Raw genomic sequence first — 18,954 nt, 5'->3', positions numbered from 1 at the left:
GGAACTGAGTTATTAAATTTTTACTCCCATTTGACTTTAGTTAATTTAAAGTTAAATGTAAATTGCCACATGCAGCTAGTGGCTACTGCGTTGATACAGCAGGCCAGGACTGTCAGGCCACCCTTTGGAAAACATTCCTAATGTAGAGATATTACATGGTAAATGTTCTTCCAGTTACTCCTGGTAGAATAATTTCCTAATAACCTAGTTTATCCTAATGACCAAGTTAGATTGTTTATCTGATTTACAAGGAAAAAAAAAATATTACGACTGCTATTGAACTATTAATGGACAAAATTAACACGATGATTATAAGCCACCTTATTCATTCAAAGAGACCATTTAAAATTTACATTTATCAATAGTTGATTAGCTTAATTGTTCAAGTATAGCTCATTTTAAAATAATAAAGCTTAATTTCCTTTAGAAAGTCTTGAATTGAGACTTTTTCTTCAGTTGATCTAAATTAATGGTTTTATTTCATTGATTTTTGCAGTGAAAGTATCAGCTTTTGGAAATAAACTAAGCTTACACGAAGCAACACACATCGTGGTAATATTACCAGGAAACAACAAAGCAGAAGAAATAGGTTCCATCCTGGGCGTGCATTTTTCAATTTTAAACACCTTTCTACTGTTTTACTTTCATTCTGGAAACACTGAACATGGTCCCTTATTCATCAGTACTAAAGTAACAGAGTAAGAAGAAATAACTTACATGTGAACAGGAAAGAAGTTCCTTCATGATGTAGGAATCATAAATTTGTCGACTTCTGCAAAGGCGGTCTTCCTCATTATCAAGTTTTTCATATTCTTTTATCTAGGTTTTTTAAAGTTATCATTGTTAGGTTATATCTTCCTGGAAACTTGCCTTATTAAAATATATTACTGGCCCAGGCAGAAACCACTTGCACATGAGATAAAGCAAATTACTGAACCGGCTATTCCACAGGAAACAGCTACTTCTAATGTTGTAATAATGAAGTTGGAATAATTTAAATTCAACTAGAAACATACAAGTGGATTTTTTCCCTATGATGACTCTCATCACTTAAATGTAGAAACATAATATTAGGAAACACACACTGCCATGGTTACAATTATCTTACAGTACACGAGCCATAGACCATGCAACCTTGCCAATTCTCCTCTTCAAAGCACAATTTGGCTGTAATTCAGTTCTAGGAGTTATGATAGGGAATGTTCTCACTCAACTACAGTGTTCCAAAACTACAAGGAGGAAAAAAATATATTGCCAGAATTCCTGCAAAGAGATTTCTCAAAAATCAACTAAAGCAAATAAGTACTATAGAAAGGAATTAACCCACAGATGAAAGCATTGGCTTTTCAGGTTGGAACCTCAGCTGCACTATAAAAGTATTAACAGACAGGTGACTTCAAATCGTGTATTTTGCTGTATTCAGCAAAGGTAACCTGGTTGGTGTTAAAAATGACTAAATAATGAAACTGTGCTTTAGAAATATTTGCCTTATGTGGAAATGGCTCCCAGTGCTCTAACCTGATAACAGAAGATCCTGGACCTCAGAATTGTTCCCAATTTATTTACAGAAATATTTTTAATCCAAAAGACAAGAAAAGAATGAAAACATACATGAAATATGAAGCTCAGAGGGAGACTGTCACAAAGATCTTCACTATAATGACTGATTAGTACATATGACTTCCTTTCACAAACTAAATAGAAATAAAGGTTACCTTTTACCTTATAGTATGGCTTTCACAGTTTTGAAATCAAAACCAGCAAATCCTATTTATTAGATTCCTAATAAAGATAAGGGCTCAGTCATGCAGGTGAGGGGAAAAGGGTACGTGAAACACTGAGGTCCCATATGAGTCATATGAGGGCTAGCAGGTTCACACGCTGAGAAATTGCCAGGAACATCTTAATTGTCCTGAAAGATCATCAGTGTTACACTGTGATGGCTGAAATTCACATGGAGTCTTCTTGAAGAAGACAATAAAACCTGACATAAAGGCAGGCAGACTGGGGAAGGCTGATACTCTATCCAACAGGAAAAGACCATCTTTATGAAGAATCAGTCCAGTAATGTCAACATAGCCAAAAGACCAGGGCTTAACCATTCTAAGTCAATTCAGGAGAACAAGTCTAACATGTCCAAGCGCCATACCAGATGTGAATATGGTAGCTGCAAAGTAACAGAAGCCAGATACCAAAATCCGAAGGAGAGTAGGAAAATAAATCAAAGATTTTTGGCTTGGTTGATTCCTTTTGTTGTATTTTGCTTTAGGCAAATCCAAAGGTTAATGCCAGAATGCTAGGATAAAACGGTAGACTATCACTAAACCAAAGGCAAAAGTTTCTGCCTCTACATAAGAACAGCCTCAAGGGATAATAAGACTTCATGGAATGATGATCCTTGAAAACAAGTGTAATGAAATCTAAGTGTATGTTCCAAGAAACCTACAAAGCAAATTGACACCTGGTTAAACAAATGCTCATTCTGTGGAAGTTGCTTCCCATCAACAGTCAAATCCCATCATTTCTGGGTAAATGATGCTCTGAACCACAACACTGTCTTGACTAAGAGACTTGTGCCTTCTAAGCTCCAACTTGACAACAGAAAAGGTAACTCTTGGTATGCAAAATAAGAGCCTAAAGCATCTGTGGCTGTAATTTGGTATTCACCTTCTATAATCAGTAAGACCACTGATTAAAGACCATGCAGTTGACTACCAATAACTCTAAACAGACATCCTATTGCAGCATATACATAGCAAATGCCATCTCTGATCCCGGAAGTTTGGTTGTCCAGGTAACCTGGGCAGGGAAAGGTCTAAGTTCAAAGTGAAAAGTCTTCCCTACTGCAGGATAGAAACACTATCATCAATAATAAATATTCACAGACCTGTAGTCCCTTTCTGCTTTGGTGGTTACACAGCTCCCAGGTGAACTGGAAGCCTAAATAACCTGAGCCCTAAGAACAATCACTTTTGGTCCACAGGTGTCATAGTCTCCGCTTCTGCGCCCACCCTTTGTTCCACCACCATTGCAGTGAGATGGTCTAGTGAAGTCATCTCTGCCTGGCCCAATCCAAGGCTCTCTCTTTTGTCCTTCACCTTATTGACTTCTCAGCAGCATTCGACTCAGTTGTCCACTGATGCCTTCTTTGAAACATTCTTCTCTGACTTCTGTGACCTATCCTCTCCAGCCTTCTCTTTCTTGGTCTCCTTTGGTAGTTCCTCTCCTCTGCTTGACTTCCAAATCCTGAACTGCCTCAGAGCATGGTGCTGGGGGCACCCCTTCTTCACCAGCTAAGTTCTCCCTAGGTAAAGCTATGTAGTCCCACAGTTTCAATATCAATTATATTCTCATGACTAAGTCTGGATCTCTAGGACTCCTGAGCTCCAGATTCTAAATATCTATCTATTTGACATTTCCAGTTGAATATCTAGAAAGCATTTCAAATTTAACACGTCGAAATGAAACCCTTAACTTCCACATCCTCTGTACTCCAGCCAAATGGGCTCCTCTCCCAGTCTTCTTTATCAAAAAAATGAGTAAAATCATCCTCCCAGTTGCTTAAGCCAAAAAATGAATAATCATATTGATTCCACTCTTTCACCACGCCCCTGCCACCACCACCCCCTACATCCAATTCATCACCAAATCACGTTTGCTTTATATTCAAAATATAACACAAACTCAGGCTCTGCTTCTGGTAAGAACCAATTAATACCTAACAGAACAATCCTCCTGAGATAACAACTAAAATTCTGGACACATATAGACAATAAGCACTGAAGAGTGACCAAAGGAACACAGAGAATGGAAAAGGGCATCCAACAGAAACTGTAAGAAAATAAAGAGCCACAGAAGGAAAGCTCCAAAATTCTATGTATAAATCCAGTCAAAATCCCTGGTGGGCCCCATAATGACACATGAGCATGGCAGACCCTAAACAGCCTAGCTAAGCCTTAAAGAACTGAACAAGATTCATCTTCCACCACTGCAGAGAGGACAGGGCTCAGAGTTTGAGTAAGCCAAGTTAACTGTATTCTTCAACGAACAGATGAAAAAATCCATACGCCTTGGAGGAGCATAACAGAGTTTAGAGTACCCACAATATATCAATCACATGTTCAAGATACAAGCTAAAATTATTCTACAGATGAAGAAACAGAAAATGTGACCCATATGCAAGAGGACAAACCATCAATGAAAACCAATCCAAGATAGCCCAGATGTTAGAATTATCAGACAAGGATTTTAAAGCAGCTATTATAACTGGACATAACACAAAGGATGTTAACAGAAAATATTCATGTAACGAATAAAAAGATAGGAAATAGCAGCGGAAAATAACTATGAAAAGAACCAGATAAAAATGTCAGAAGTAAAAAATAGAGTATCTGAAAAAAACATTCAATGGAATGGCAGATTAGAGATGCCAAAAGAAAATGCCAATAAATTTGAAGACAAATCCACAGGAAGTATCCAATCTAAAGAAAAGAAAGAAAAAATATTGGGGGAAAACTCAGACAGGGCATCCAGGATATATAGGACAGATAATATCCAAATATCAAATATATATATAATCAGTCTTAAAAGGAGAGGAAAGAAAGATTGAGGTAGAAAAATAATCCTTTAAGAAGTAATGGCCCCTAATTTTCCCAGATTTGGTAAAAAATACATATATAAATTTACAGATTCAAGAAACTCAGCAAACTCCACAAAGGATAAATACAATATCTAAAATTACTTCACTAAAAAGCAGAGGCTGTCAGAATGAGGGAAAAAAATAATCAAGACACTTTTATATCTGTCTAAAAGAAACACACTTTATATATAAAAACAAATTGATAGTAGAACAATGGGAAAAGATATATCATGAAAATAGTAAGCATAAGAAGACTGAAGTGTCTACATCTGTATTAATATCCAGTGAAGTCAATTTCAAGACAAAGAATATTACCAGAGACAGACACATTTCATATGGAAAGACACAACAATCAAAAATGTTTCTGTACTCAATAGCAGAGCTTCAAAAAATATGGAGAAAATGGACAAAATAAAAGAAGAAGCAGACATTCTACAATCAGAGTTGAAGATTTTAACACCCTTTTCTCAGCAATTGATAGAACAACTAGATATAAAATCAAAAGAGATGTAGAAGCTATCATATCAACTACCTTGACCTAACTGATACTTATAAAACATGACACCTAATACTCCTCTGTTTTAATTTTTCCATGGGCATTAGAATAAAATGTAAATGTGTTACTCTGGCCCTAAACACTCTGCCTCTCTCTTCAACCTGATCTTATCTCACACTACCTGCCTGTCTCTTCAGTGCAGTACAGCCAGACCACACTAGTCCTGTTTCAGTTCCCCAAACATGTCCAGTTCTTTCCTACCATGTTAGGGGCTCTGTCTTGGCCACAACTTTAGCCTAAAATGCTCACCCCCTCACCAAGCTTCCATCTTCAAAAGACCAGCCTCTTTAACATTCAAACCTGGGTTTAGATGTCATCTCCTCAGTCTTTGACCCATCAATCTAAAGTGGTCACCAAGTCACAATACAACATGCTGAGTTTTGAGTAGGTTTTGAGTCTTTACATAGCAGTTTTTACTTCCAGGTATATTTCCTGTTTATTATTTGTTTATTGTCTGTTTCTCTCAACCAGAATACAAGCTCGAAGAGATAAGTTCTTTGTATCTGTTCATCTGAACAATGTCTGGCATAATGTTGGTGTTTAATAAATATTGGTTATGCCAGGAGTAGTAGCTCATGCCTATAATCCCAGCACTTTGGGAGGCTATGGTGGGAGGAAGGCCAGAAATTCAAGACCAGCCTGGGCAACACGGTGAGACCTCATCTCTACAAAAATTTTTAAAATTAAAAAAAAAGTATCTGGGTGTGGTGGGACACACCTGTTATCTAAGCTACTCAGAAGGCTGAGGCAGGAGGATCACTTGAGCCCAGGAGTTCAAGACTGGAGGGAGCCATGATTGCACCACTGCACTCCAGCCTGGGTGACAAAGACCCTGTCTCAAAATTTAAAAAATAATAAATAAATATTGGTTGAACCAGTGAAAAAAATCTATATAATAACTTTATCTTGGAATAATATTTATTTTCTCTTTCCCATTATTTATTTTTAAATCTAGGTATAATGTACATATTTCTATAAGCTGCCTCAAAATCTAACTGGAATAAGAAGTATATAAATCAACACACGGAGCAGTAGCTGTGGGGCATCACTGTTCTATGTGTGTTGCGTATACACACAACCACCCTACAAGACAGGTACTATAATCATTCCAGTTCTTAGCTAAGGAAACCCAGGTAGAGAAAAGCTTTCCCAAGTTTACACAACTAGTAAGTAGTAGAGTTCAAATCCAGGCAGTCAGAGTTCAGCACTAGAACTTTCAACCACTATGCTGCACATAATGGAACAGCATATTATAGACACTATGGTTTAGAAAGCAATTGTTCATCTGGTGTCCTATTTGAAATTCACAGTTAGCCTGTGAAGTAAGCAGGAGACGATCACTAGCCTCACTTTATAGATGAGGTAACTGAAGCTCAGATATGAAGCCCTCATACCATGACAGCCTCAAGTACAGGGACAGTGTCTGCATTTGTAAGCTCAGGGTCTGACATAAGGTAGATACTTCAGGGTTTGCTGAATGACTTGCCCCATATCCCACAGCAAGTAAGAGGCACTGTTGCACCTAGATCCTAGCTAGGTCTTCTGCTGATGAGTCAAATAATGGTCCAGATGAAAATGCTGACGACACACACAAGCAGCAGGCACATGGTAGGCATGACATGAGCATTAGACAACAAATAGTGTAAGAATCAGAGGAGTCAGCCATCACAGAAGACGGAAATAGCTGCACAAACAGACTTGCTAGAAAATGTAGAAATTTTCCATATTGAGCTAGACCTTACAGAAAGCTAGGCTTTCAACAAGCGAAGCAGCAGCATTCTAGGCTGGGGAAAGGACACAGTAAAGTAACAAAAAGAATGGGCTTGGATTTGGGGAATGCTGGTTAGTCAGATTTGGCCAATGTAGATATTCTATGTAAGAAGGTAGTGAAAACTAACCGGGAGAGGTAGGTAATAAGTAATGTAAAGATACTTTGAATGCCAGGATATGCAGTTAGAACTTTAACATGGGAAATGGGTAACTGTTTGGGGACACAGGAAAGTGGAAATACAATGTACAAAATGTACATTTCAAGATACCTGACAAGAGTTTTCTAGAGATTGGGGTCACAAATCAACAAGCAGAAATTAAAGAAAAATTACTAAACTGACAAAAATGAGGGGTCAGAGAAGAATTACTGATAACTTCAATGTGTGAAGGCTGCATTGATTTAGAGAAATGCACTTGAGCCCCAAGAGTGGAGGATATCTTCAGCGAAAGAATACAGAGCAGGTTGCTGAGGAGTTTTGCAGCATCCTCCAAGGGGATCATCTGATGAGCCAGACCCACCATGTGCCAAGCCAGAAGAGAGGTGACAAGAGCTGGGGAGGACGCCAGCTAAGAGAAACACCAATGCTTCAAGTTCAAATGGAAATGCATAAGCAGCAATCACCACCATATCTGCAATAAGTACTTGGGAAATAACCACAAGTAGATTGCCCATCTGTTTCAACCCAGCAAAAATTATCTGCTAAAGGAGATTTATCTGTGTTTGACAAGGTGACTTAGTAAATGCTGAAACTGGAGAGTTGAAGTTTTTAGAAACACAAGAAAGAAATTTTTTATGACAGATCAAGCTGTGATACGTATCCAGATAAAATGCCTGATTATGATTCAGACTGAAATAATAAGGTCACTGAGTAAAATCCTTTTGGATTTAGCTTACGTTTTTACATTATGGTAAATGTACATCATAATTTGACCCTTCTTTCTAAAAATACATGAACATAATTTTCTAAGTTTTCATGTGTATGTATATTTTTACATATATTTTCATATATAAATGAGAAAGAGAAGAATATTCCTCCAATTTCCAAATTTTTACAAGGATGACTAATATCAGGCAGGCCCAGTCATGCTATGTTTTCTTTTGACCATTTAATGTTTTAGGATAAAGATACATCACACTAATAATAATGGTATATATCATTTCTTAAATATATTTTCATTAAAAATAGTTTCTAATTTCTATTTTACTTTCCTCTTTGACTTATAAATTGTTTAGAAGTATATTCATTTTCAGGCAGTTAAGGTTCTTTAGTTTAACTCTGTTATTAAATTTGAGCTTAATTCTATTGTCGTCAGAGAACATGCTCTAAGCAATTTCAATCATGAAATTCGTAGAAGCTTTCTTTAGGACTCAGCACATGATCTATTTTGATGCTCCATGTGTACTTTAAAGAATGTGGGCCAGGCGCCGGCGGCTCATGCCTGTAATCTCAGCACTTTGGGAGGCTGAGGCAGGCGGATTACGAGGTCAGGAGTTCGAGACCAGCCTGGCCAACATGGTGAAACCCCGTCTCTACTAAAAATACAAAAATTAGCTAAGTGTGGTGGCGGGTGCCTGTAATCCCAGCTACCTGGGAGGCTGAGGCAGGAGAATTGCTTGAACCCAGGAGACAGGTTGCAGTGAGCCGAGATCATGTCACTGCATTCCAGCCTGGGCAACAGAGCAAGATTCCGTCTCAGAAAAAAAGAATGTGAATTCTATTTTTGCTAGGTGCAAGCATTTTACATATGTCAATTAGGTCAAATTTACTCATCATTTTATTAGGATCTTCTATATCCTTACTAATTTCTTATCTGTTCTATAAGCTCTAGAAGGTTATGTGTTAATATCTCCCAATAGGATTATAGATTTGTCATTTTATATCTGCAATTTTTGCTTTACATTCTTTGAAGTTATTTGTAACATACAGATTTCAGTTTGTGATATCTTTTTGTTGGATTGGCCCTGTTATCATTAAGAAACATATCTTTATTTCAAAGCAGCATTATTGCATAGTTTGCCTGATACTAATGTAGTTATGCTGGCTTTGCTTTGGTTAGTGTTTGTATTATATCACCTCTTCCATCCATGTGTTTATATCTCTTGTAAGCAGTATATTGGGGGAGGGTTGGTTCTTTATCCAGTCTAAAAAACCTAATCTTTTACTTGGAGTATTTAATCCTTTACATGAAATGTAATTACTTAAATAGATTTGTAGCTACTTACTCTTTGTTTGAAATTTGACCCACCTATTTTATGTCCTACTTATATTCCTTTTTTTGCCTTTGTGTTGATTAGCAAATGTTGTTTTATTTAATTTTTCCCTCTTTTAACTTGTTAGATATACAGTCATGTGGAGCTTAATGACAGGGATACGTTCAAAGAAATGTGTCAATAGGCAATTTCATAATTGTGTGAACATCATAGAGCATGCTTACAAGAGCCTACATGGTATACCTACTACTCCCCTATGCCGTATGATGTAGCCTATTGCTCCTGGGATTCAAACCTGTGCAGCATGTGATTATACTGAATACTGCAGGCAACTGTAACACAATGGTAAGTATATCCAAACATAGAAAAGGTACAGTAAAAATACAGTACTATAATCTTCTGGGATCACTGTCATATACGTGGTCTTTTGTTGGCCTAATATCATTATGCAATGCGTGACTATATACACTATTCTTTTATAAATTACCTTAGAAATTAAAATAAACATCCCTGACTGATGATAATCCAATGGAAATTATTACTTATACTAAAATTATTACTTACACTAACCCCCAATAATCCTAGAAACTTAAAATATTTTAACTTCATTAACCTCCCCTGCATTTTGTGCTACTGTCATGCGATTTAGTTCTAGATTATTTTAAGCTCGAGAAACACGACATTATTGTTTTACACAGTCAACATTCATTTATATTTTACATGCATATTCACCTTTCATGCTCTCCATCTGGATCATTTTCCTTCTTTTTTTTTTTTTTTTGAGATGAAGTCTCGCTCTGTTGCCCAGGCTGGAGTGCAGTGGCGCGATCTTGGCTCACTGCAAGCTCCGCCTCCCGGGTTCACGCCATTCTTCTGCCTCAGCCTCCCAAGTAGTTGGGACTACAGGCACCCACCACCACGCCCGGCTGTTTTGTATTTTTAGTAGAGACGGGGTTTCACTGTGTTAGCCAGGATGGTCTCGGTCTCCTGACCTCATGATCCGCTTGCCTCGGCCTCCCAAAGGGCTGAGATTACAGGCATGAGCCACCGTGCCCGGCCAGATCATTTTCCTTCTGACTAAAGTACCTCCCTTTAGTGTTTCTTGTCATACAGGTCCACTATTGACAAATCCCTCAGTTTTTGTTTGTCTAACTATATCTTTATATCACTTCATTTCTTCATGAGAATTTTTTATTTCAATTATCCACAAAATATTATAATACTTTATAAAAATACTTTATAAAAATATTAAATTTAGGCTGCCATTATTCATTTTAAAAAGTGTGCTAGAAGGCTGTTTTTGCTAACTTCCTTTTTTGGTAAAGGTTAACTTCCACATTAAGACATTGAAGATGAAAAGCTGTTGGAAAAACTCTTCAAATGTACAAAGTTGTTTATTTTTCTTGGCAATTTAAAAATACAGAACAATTTAAAATGAATACACATTAAGTTAGTGTTTTATCCCTACTATACAATTGTTATTATATAAGGAACTGCTCCATTCAGTTAAAACCTAATGAATACCATCAACTTTTCCTGGCTTACTTTCCTGATCAGATTTAGTACATAACATAATTTTGTTACCCTTTTGAATATACTTAGAAAAATTACAATATCATAGTTCACATAAAGCCCTTTAAAAATCTCACGTCACAAGTTGTTGAGAGAGGAAATAATGACGTCAACTCTTCTTAGGAAGACCCTCTTGGTAGAGAGTCAATGCTAAGCAGGTTATGTAAACAGAAAAAACAACCACAATTTTTAGTACCAGAACCATTGCCAACTTGCATGAAGTCCATCTGTCACATTTTAAAATGGTTTGAATTTGAACATATATGCCATGGCACAGAATTTCAAATCTAATGATTAAATCAGGTAAATAATGATAGTTAAGAATTATATCCTGAAAACAGAGGAATCTAGTATAAGGCTTAATTTAAAGTGTGACTATATGTATTTTATAACATAGACACCAGACCTTCATTTTATTTATTAGATTTAATTTTTCCTTTGCTAGACACTTATACCACTAATGCTGCTATTCGAATTTGTATTTTGAAATTTTTGAGTTACTCTTAAAAATAGTTTTATTTTGTATGTTTCACTTTTGCACTTCAGGGTAAAAACTGTTAAGTTTAGGCTGCCATTATTCATTTTACAAAGTGTGCTAGAAGGCTGTTTTTGCCAACTTCCTCTTTTGGTAAAGGTTAACTTCCACATTCCTTTTCACCACTGTTAATATTCAGAATAAGTTTTCCTCCCCAAATCAGCTATTTAATATATTCTAAAGGGGAAAAAATGACCACCATTAAGTAGACTTTAAAAGTGAATGTAGATTCAAACATGATTTGAAAACTGGAGTTCTAAAAATGTTTTGCATAAAAGCCGTATCCCACTGGAATGAATGTGAAGCTGTAACTTCACTATTTTGAACAAATAATGCCCATTTAGTGTGTAAGAAAAATTAGTTTTATAGTTAGTTGTACCTTATGACTCTTAAAAGTCTCAGAAGATAGCTAAGTGAGGAGCTTTGAATGCCAGCAATGCCATCTTGTCACTCTATGACATCAACATTAAACATTATATTCCATCCCTCTTCTTGTAAAACTTTCACATTTTCTTTTCTCGTATTTCTTTTAAATACATTTTCCTCTCTCTGTTCATCTATTTCAACATGAGCAAAAGTGCATTCAAGTCCCTGATCTGGTCCTATTTTCTATTTGTGGCACCCATCACAATAAGGACATATTAGCAATATCTCACAATACCAAGTCTATTTTTTTAAAAGGGCTCTTTAAATGCTGGGTCTTACTCTGCATGCTATCTAAAGATTAAAAGATTTCCCCTTGGATTGGATAGCACAGTTTCAATTATATATTGCCTTAAAAAATCGCCGGGCATGATGGCTCATGCCTTTGGGAGGCCAAGGCAGGTGGATCACGAGGTCAGGAGTTCGATACCAGCCTGGACAACATGGTGAAACCCTGTCTGTACTAAAGATATAAAAAATTAGCCAGGTGTGGTGGCGGGTGCTACTCAGGGCACTGGGATTACAGGGTGGTGCTGGGATTACAGGGTGCTACCTATAATCCCAGCTACTCAGGAGTGCTACCTGTAATCCCAGCTACTCAGGAGGCTGAGGCAGGAGAATCACTTGAACCAGGGAGGCAGAGGTTGCAGTGAACCAGGATGGCGCCAATGCACTCCAGCCTGGGCAACAGGGCGAGACTCTGTCTCAAAAAAAAAAAAAAAAAAAAATCAATGCAACCTCATACAAGATTAAGTCACTTTCCAGTTACCTTCATTATTCTAAGTCAAACTTTTCAGAAAAGGACTGACGTGAAAAATTTCTTATTCTACTTTTCAGTTCCATTAATATGAATGTTAAGGTACTGCATTATACTTTCAAATTCCATGTCTGTGGTCTAACATTTAATCAAGTTTGAGATCCTGTTTACATTCCTTTTGAAAAACCTGGCCCATGTCCATGCAAAAGGAGGCACATATTAAGATTGCCTATTGACTATTTAACTTAGAAAAAACTTTTGAGAATAATAAATATAAGAAAGTTTAAAAAACTGGAATGGAATTATTTGGTCCCATGATATTCTTTAATTTTAGATTTTATTATGGTATATAGCTTTTTATCGCTCAAGTTTTATCTATAACAATAAATAATTTTCTTTGAGCAATTCTGACTTTGGGGAAGAAAAGAAAGAAAATGATTTATAAGCAGTAGCCTCACTGTCCTTCATTAGCATGCTATCACTCACACTGTCATCAGTATCTTAGCTCTATTTTCTTTGGACCCTGAAATTGGTTGGAAAATTCATCATCGTACTTTACAGTTTAATACTTGGGGAAAAAAAAGTGGTTTTGTGGAACCATATCTGGGATTCCAGTTTACCATTAAAAATGTGCAGAGTAAAGAAGATTTTCTTCTTTTGATCCCTGTAGAAACTCTACACAGGTTCTTCACAGATTATATGCAGATTTGTGCATATAAAATAGGCTACTTGAATTAGAAGTTTTCTCCTGGCTGGTACTATGGCTCTGCAGCAGTGAAGTAGTCTTCCAAGAAGGACTGAATATATTCAAATGTTGGTCTTTCATCAGGGCCCTTCTTCCAACACAGATTCATCAATTCATGGAGGGATTCTGGACAGCCCTGAGGGCAGGGCATCCTGTATCCTCGCTCCACCTGTTCCAGTACTTCACAGTTCACCATACCTGGATATGGCACTCTGCCCTTTGTTACCAGTTCTGTCTGTAGAATTCCAAATGAGTAGACATCAGACTTTATTGTAAACCCACCATACAGTGCAGCTTCAGGAGCGTCCATTTGATTGGAAATTCTGCACCTTGTCTTGATGTGTATTAATTGTCTTCAATTAACCTTGCTAAACCAAAATCTGCTATTTTGCACACAAGATTTTCTCCTACAAGAATATTAGCAGCCCAGAGATCTCGGTGAATACAGTCCATTCTTTCAATATATGCCATACCATCAGCAATCTGAGCAGCCATATCAACCATTTGTGGAAGCTTCAAATACTTTCCAGCTCCTTCCCTAAGGAAATCAAATAAGCTTCCTTTTGACATCAATTCAGTGACAATGTAAATTGGCTCTTCAGAAACAACAACATATAGTGGAACAAGTTTACCATGTCTTATTTTTTTCATTATCTGAACTTCTTGAAGAAAAGCTTCTGGCGTCATTGTACCTGGTTTTAGTGTTTTGATTGCTACTTTTGTGGTTCCATTCCATATTCCCATCCACACTTTGCCAAAACATCCTTGTCCTAGTTTAACCTCTAGTTGCAAAGATTATCAAGGGATTTCCCAAGCATCTTTTGCTAGACCTTGAGTCTGAGGTTTCACAGTTGGACACACAGTTGTTAACTTGTGGCATAAACCATCAGCATGTTCTGTGCAGTGTTTTGCCAATTTCTGCAGAGTATCAAATTGTTCTCTGGTTGGGATATAGTATCCACCATTGTCAAGTTTCCTAATTTTGTAGTGTTTCACATTGTCACCCCTTACCTCATCCCACTCACGAATAGAGAGGGAATAAGCACCTTTAGTAATTTTGCTCTCTCGTTTTTGTTTTGTTTTATTTGCTTGTTTGTTTTTTAGACGGAGTTTTTGCTCTTGTTGCTGAGGCTGGAGTGCAGTGGCGCGATCTCAGCTCACTGCAACCTCTGCCTCCCAGGTTCAAGTGATTCTGCTGCCTCAGCCTCCCGAGTAGCTGGGATTACAGGCACTCACCACCACATCCAGCTAATTTTGTACTTTTTTTTTTAGTAGAGATGGGGTTTCACCATGTTGGCCAGGCTAGTCTCAAACTCCTGACCTCAGGTGATCCGCCCATCTTGGCCTTCCAAAGTGCTGGGATTACAGGCGTGAGCCACCGCGCCCAGCCATTTCACTCTCTCTTCCTAAGAAAATACCTCATTGATTTCCAGGATTCAGAAGTAATCTTTCAGCATCTTTTCTCCCCATTTTGCCAAAATACCATTCTTCTGCCTGAATGGAATCTGCAGGCGCTACATAACTGCTCAGGATATAACCATTCTTTCCTGTAGTGATTGATCTTGCTTCCCACCAGTCTCCTTCTGTATTGTTAATTATTTGAAATCTTTCACCCTTCTTAAATGAAAGGTCTTCTGTAGTTCTAGCTTCATGATCATATAAGGCCACAAATATAGTAACACCACGTGTTAAGCCAGCAGGATATGAACTTGGGACCACTAAGAATGAGGAAGATGCCCACCTCCAAAAGGTGTTACCCCTGAGGATCCTCCAAATGGTATAATGGAATGGAAAGACGGCTGAAATTAACTGCTGTTCCCTTTGCTGAAGATGATGGACATGGTGGCACTGTGGTGGGTTCTGGTCCATGGCTCACCCTTGTACTGACAGGCTCTGGAGGATTTTCAGGTATTTAATGGCTGGACTTTTGTTTTCTTTGCTTTTAATGCAGCCCATTATCAAGTCTGTCCTCCGGCTGTGCTCTCAGGAGTCGCTGCTGCTGCAGCTCCGGGTGGTGGGAGAGGGCGGTGGGTGGAGGTGAGGCCCGGGGCCCTCTCCTTCCTCCACCTCCTCATCCTCCATTTTCGAAGGAAATTTTTTCTGAGAATAGAATTCTAGGCTGGCAATTATCTTTCTCTCCTTTAATGATGGCAATTTCATTTTTTGTCTTTTATTTTCTTTTTTTTTTTTTTGAGACAAAGTCTCCCTCAGTCACCCAGGCTGGAGTGCAATGGCAAGATACCAGCTCACTGCAACTTCTGCCACCCGGGTTCAAGTGATTCTCCTGCCTCAGCCTCTTGAGTAGCTGGAATTACAGGCATGCACCACCACACCCAGCTAATTTTTGTATTTTTAGTAGAGACAGGGTTTCACCATGTCAGGCTGGTCTTGAACTCCTGACCTCGTGATCCGCCCGCCTTGGCCTCTCAAAGTGCTGGGTTTACAGGCGTGAGCCATTGTGCTCAGCCTCATTGTCTTTTTTAAAAATCATTTTTCTTAAGATGTCAGTCAGTCAAATTGTTGCTCTTTAAAAGTATTGTGTCTTCCCCACTGCTCACCATGGCTATTTTAAATATTTTTTTCATAGTTTAAAAACTTTGTCATAGTTTCCATAGTCTTATATTGACATCCAAAGGTGTGTTTCATATGTATTCATTCTGCTTAGGGTTTCCTAAGCTTTCAACTCTGTTAAGCTGCTGTCTTTCATCATTTTGTAAAATTCTTAGTATTATCTTTTCAAATATTGCTTTTGCCCTATTCTCTCCCTTCTCTTTCTGAAACTCCAAACCTACATGTGTTAAACCTTTTAAGAATGTCTCATGTGTCTTTAATGTTCCTGTTTCTTTTTTTGATTCCTTTTCTCTGTGCTTCAGTTTGAGATTATCCACTGACTTGCCTTCCTATTTATTAATTTTGTCTTGAACTCTAACCAATCTGCTATTGAACTGAACCATTAGTTCTAATTTCAAATATAGTACTTTCTGTTCTAAAGTGGTTAAGTCTTCATAATAAATTCAAATTATCCTGAAATTATGTACCCCTTCATCTATTTTGTCCATCTTTTTCTCTTTTTTCTTGAACATGTGATTCATAGTTATTTTAAAGTTATTGTCTGATAACTCCAATATCTGACTCACCTGCTGGCCTGCTTTCATTGCCTTGTTTATGATTCACATGATCTTGCTTCTTAGCATGTCTCATAATTCTTTACTGTATGCTAAACACTATAGAGTCCTTATATAATGTTATTGCCTACCTATAAAAAAGACAAAAAAGGGCTCCCTTTGTACTCTGGTAAGCAAGGAGGGAGCTCATCATCCAATGAGGGATGGCGCTAGGTTGGGTTGTCATTTTTGTAGGACCCCATCTGCTTCTGCCTTAACCCTGTTTCTTTTATTTTTGAGATGGAGTCTCGCTCTGTCGCCCAGGCTGGAGTGCAGTGGCGCCATCTCGGCTCACTACAAGCTCCACCTCCCAGGTTCATGCCATTCTCCTGCCTCAGCCTCCCGAGTAGCTGGGACTACAGGCGCCCACCACCACGCCTGGCTAATTTTTTGTATTTTAGTAGAGACGGGGTTTCACCGTGTTAGCCAGGATGGTCTCGATCTCCTGACCTCGTGATCCGCCCGCCTCGGCCTCCCAAAGTGCTGGGATTATAGGTATGAGCCACCGTGCCTGGCCTGCCTTGACCCTGTTTCTAAGGCACGCCCTCCATGGAGTTCAAGGAAAGACTTTTATTTCCTTAGCACTGGATTCAGTTCTGCCCATTACAAGTTTTCAGCTTAGCTCTTTGGCCTCTCACCCCACTCAGTTTGAAAACTTGGTGTGTGTTTTGAGAGGGTGACTAATCACACATGTGGGGCTCCTCTAGTGTTATTTTTAAACTCTAGCTCCAGAAACCTTTTCTGCATTTTTTGTCTCCCAGAAGCAGCCAAGCCTGGATGCTCATCTGCCTGCTACACCTGAAATCAACAGAAACCCTAGGTGAAAAGTAGCTGTAGATACTCATTGTCACCAGACCACATCTTCTAGAGTTTTCACCTCTCGCCCATTCTGTTTTCAGACTCCAGACTCCAGCAGGTCTGTGCTTCCTAGGCACTGTAAGGCTGTAGGAGATTTCAATGTGCCTTCCGGAAGTTTCTGGCCTCTCTCTTCAGCTCCCCTCCAACCTCATTTCACCAAATGTCTTATGGGGAAAATCAGTCATGCATTTGAGCACCCCACCACACCCCCCACCAAATCTCCAATTTGTCAGTCCATTATGACCAGAAAACCTTGGCTAGTATCTCTTTCAAAGCTAGCAGCAGTCCTCTGCCTCTGCTCACATCTCCAGAACTAGCACGCTTCCACAGAAAATAAAATAACTGGCGCTCCTCGGTGCAGCTCTGGATGAGCCTCCCATCTCTGGAACTTTAGTCCAACTGTCCCTCATTGCTTCCATAGCACTCTGAAGCCTTTAAGAATGCGACTTTTATGGCACACTCAGCTTTTCATACCTGTTAGCATCTCAAACTTGATACTATATTTTGCACTACTAATTACTTTCAATGAATTTCTAAATATTTATAAGATATTAAGTAGTCTTAATATGTTCCAAAGTACAGTTTAAATATGCTTTTGAAAGAAAAGCATCAGTAAAACAGTTACTTCTTACCTCTTCATAAAACTTCACCTGAGGTACAGCTTCATTAATTTCATTCAAACAAAAATCTTTAAATAGCAAGAAACCTAAAGGAAAAAAATAAAAAATTTCAGGGTGGGCAATTAATTGAAATTTTATCCCACAAGGGTGTTTTCAAAGCAATGTGTTTATACCTCAACCTCTTCCTCCTCTACTTTTTTTTTAAAAAAAAGATTTCAAGAAGCTAGTGAATTAATTAATTCCTAGAGGGAAATACTCCAGGCAGAAAAATACCACATACTTGGCTCCTTGCTTCAGGATTCGTTCTCTATTCATGTCCACCCCCGCCCCCCACTTTCTACAAAAGTATGATACAACAGGGCTGGCATTCACCACCACCACTTGGAGCCGCTGACCATTGTAGTGACCAAAATAACAACCAAAGGAATAAGAGATACAGATGGTATGAAAGTGTTGGTGAGAATCACCAAGACACTAATAAACACTATGCCCACTAAAATAGGACTAAACTCCCTTTAAAAAACAAAACAAAACAAAACAAAACAAAAAACACCAGAACCTTTCTAGTCCTTTCTTCCCAAACCTTTCTAGTCCTTTCTCTTGCCACTCACTCACTATTTCCAAGTCCCTACCAAATACCTAGTGCCAGAGCAGATTACCCATTCCCAGGTCATGCTTTACTCCTTCACAACTACAAGCCTCACCTTTAAACACCTTTGCCTAGAATACCACGCCCCTCTCTGTACCTTGAAAACTCCTGAAATAACCAGAATTGGACTCAAAAGCCACCTGTGCTCTGAAGTCTTCTCTGATGAGACAGACCCTATTGCACAATGCCTGGTACACAGTAGGTGGCCAATAAATGTTCACTGAATGAATATTTACTTAGCCTTTCCAACATTCTGTCAAAATATTTACCACATACTAATTAATTACCTGATTTATAAGGCTCCCATTCCATTTGAAAACCTAGTGCCTAGCTTAATGCCTAATGGTGAAGCCTAGATAAACAAAATTAAATAGAACAAGCTGATACCACACTGAAGGTACAGATACTTGAAGATTATAAAATTCCAAAAAGTCAAAACAATTAAACAGAGAGT

The 18,954-nt window shown here is 38.2% G+C and overlaps 1 protein-coding gene and 1 pseudogene across 6 annotated transcripts in view; both read right to left on the bottom strand.

Moving 5' to 3' along the window:
* The window catches only part of GRK3 (G protein-coupled receptor kinase 3), a 274,428-nt gene that overhangs the window by 68,483 nt on the left and 186,991 nt on the right, over positions 1-18,954 (bottom strand). For 5 of the 6 annotated variants that reach the window (XR_010139447.1, XM_063722816.1, XM_063722815.1 and 2 more), the window contains 2 exons: positions 17,864-17,937; positions 718-819 (listed from right to left, as the gene is read on the bottom strand). Coding sequence is in view for 5 of the 6 variants with exons in the window: in XM_063722816.1 (XP_063578886.1) it covers positions 718-819; positions 17,864-17,937 (176 nt within the window). In the remaining variant the exon portion in view is untranslated. The remainder of the gene's footprint in view (positions 1-717; positions 820-17,863; positions 17,938-18,954) is intronic. The other variant, XM_054543233.2, reaches the window with a different exon arrangement.
* On the bottom strand, positions 13,199-17,817 carry LOC103888948 (tyrosine-protein kinase Yes-like; annotated as a pseudogene).

The sequence above is a fragment of the Pongo abelii genome, chromosome 23 (assembly GCF_028885655.2).
Source record: "Pongo abelii isolate AG06213 chromosome 23, NHGRI_mPonAbe1-v2.0_pri, whole genome shotgun sequence".
Taxonomy (NCBI): Eukaryota; Metazoa; Chordata; class Mammalia; order Primates; family Hominidae; genus Pongo; species Pongo abelii.
Note: the sequence above shows the minus strand (reverse complement) of the source record. Positions and strands in the feature narration are given on the sequence as shown.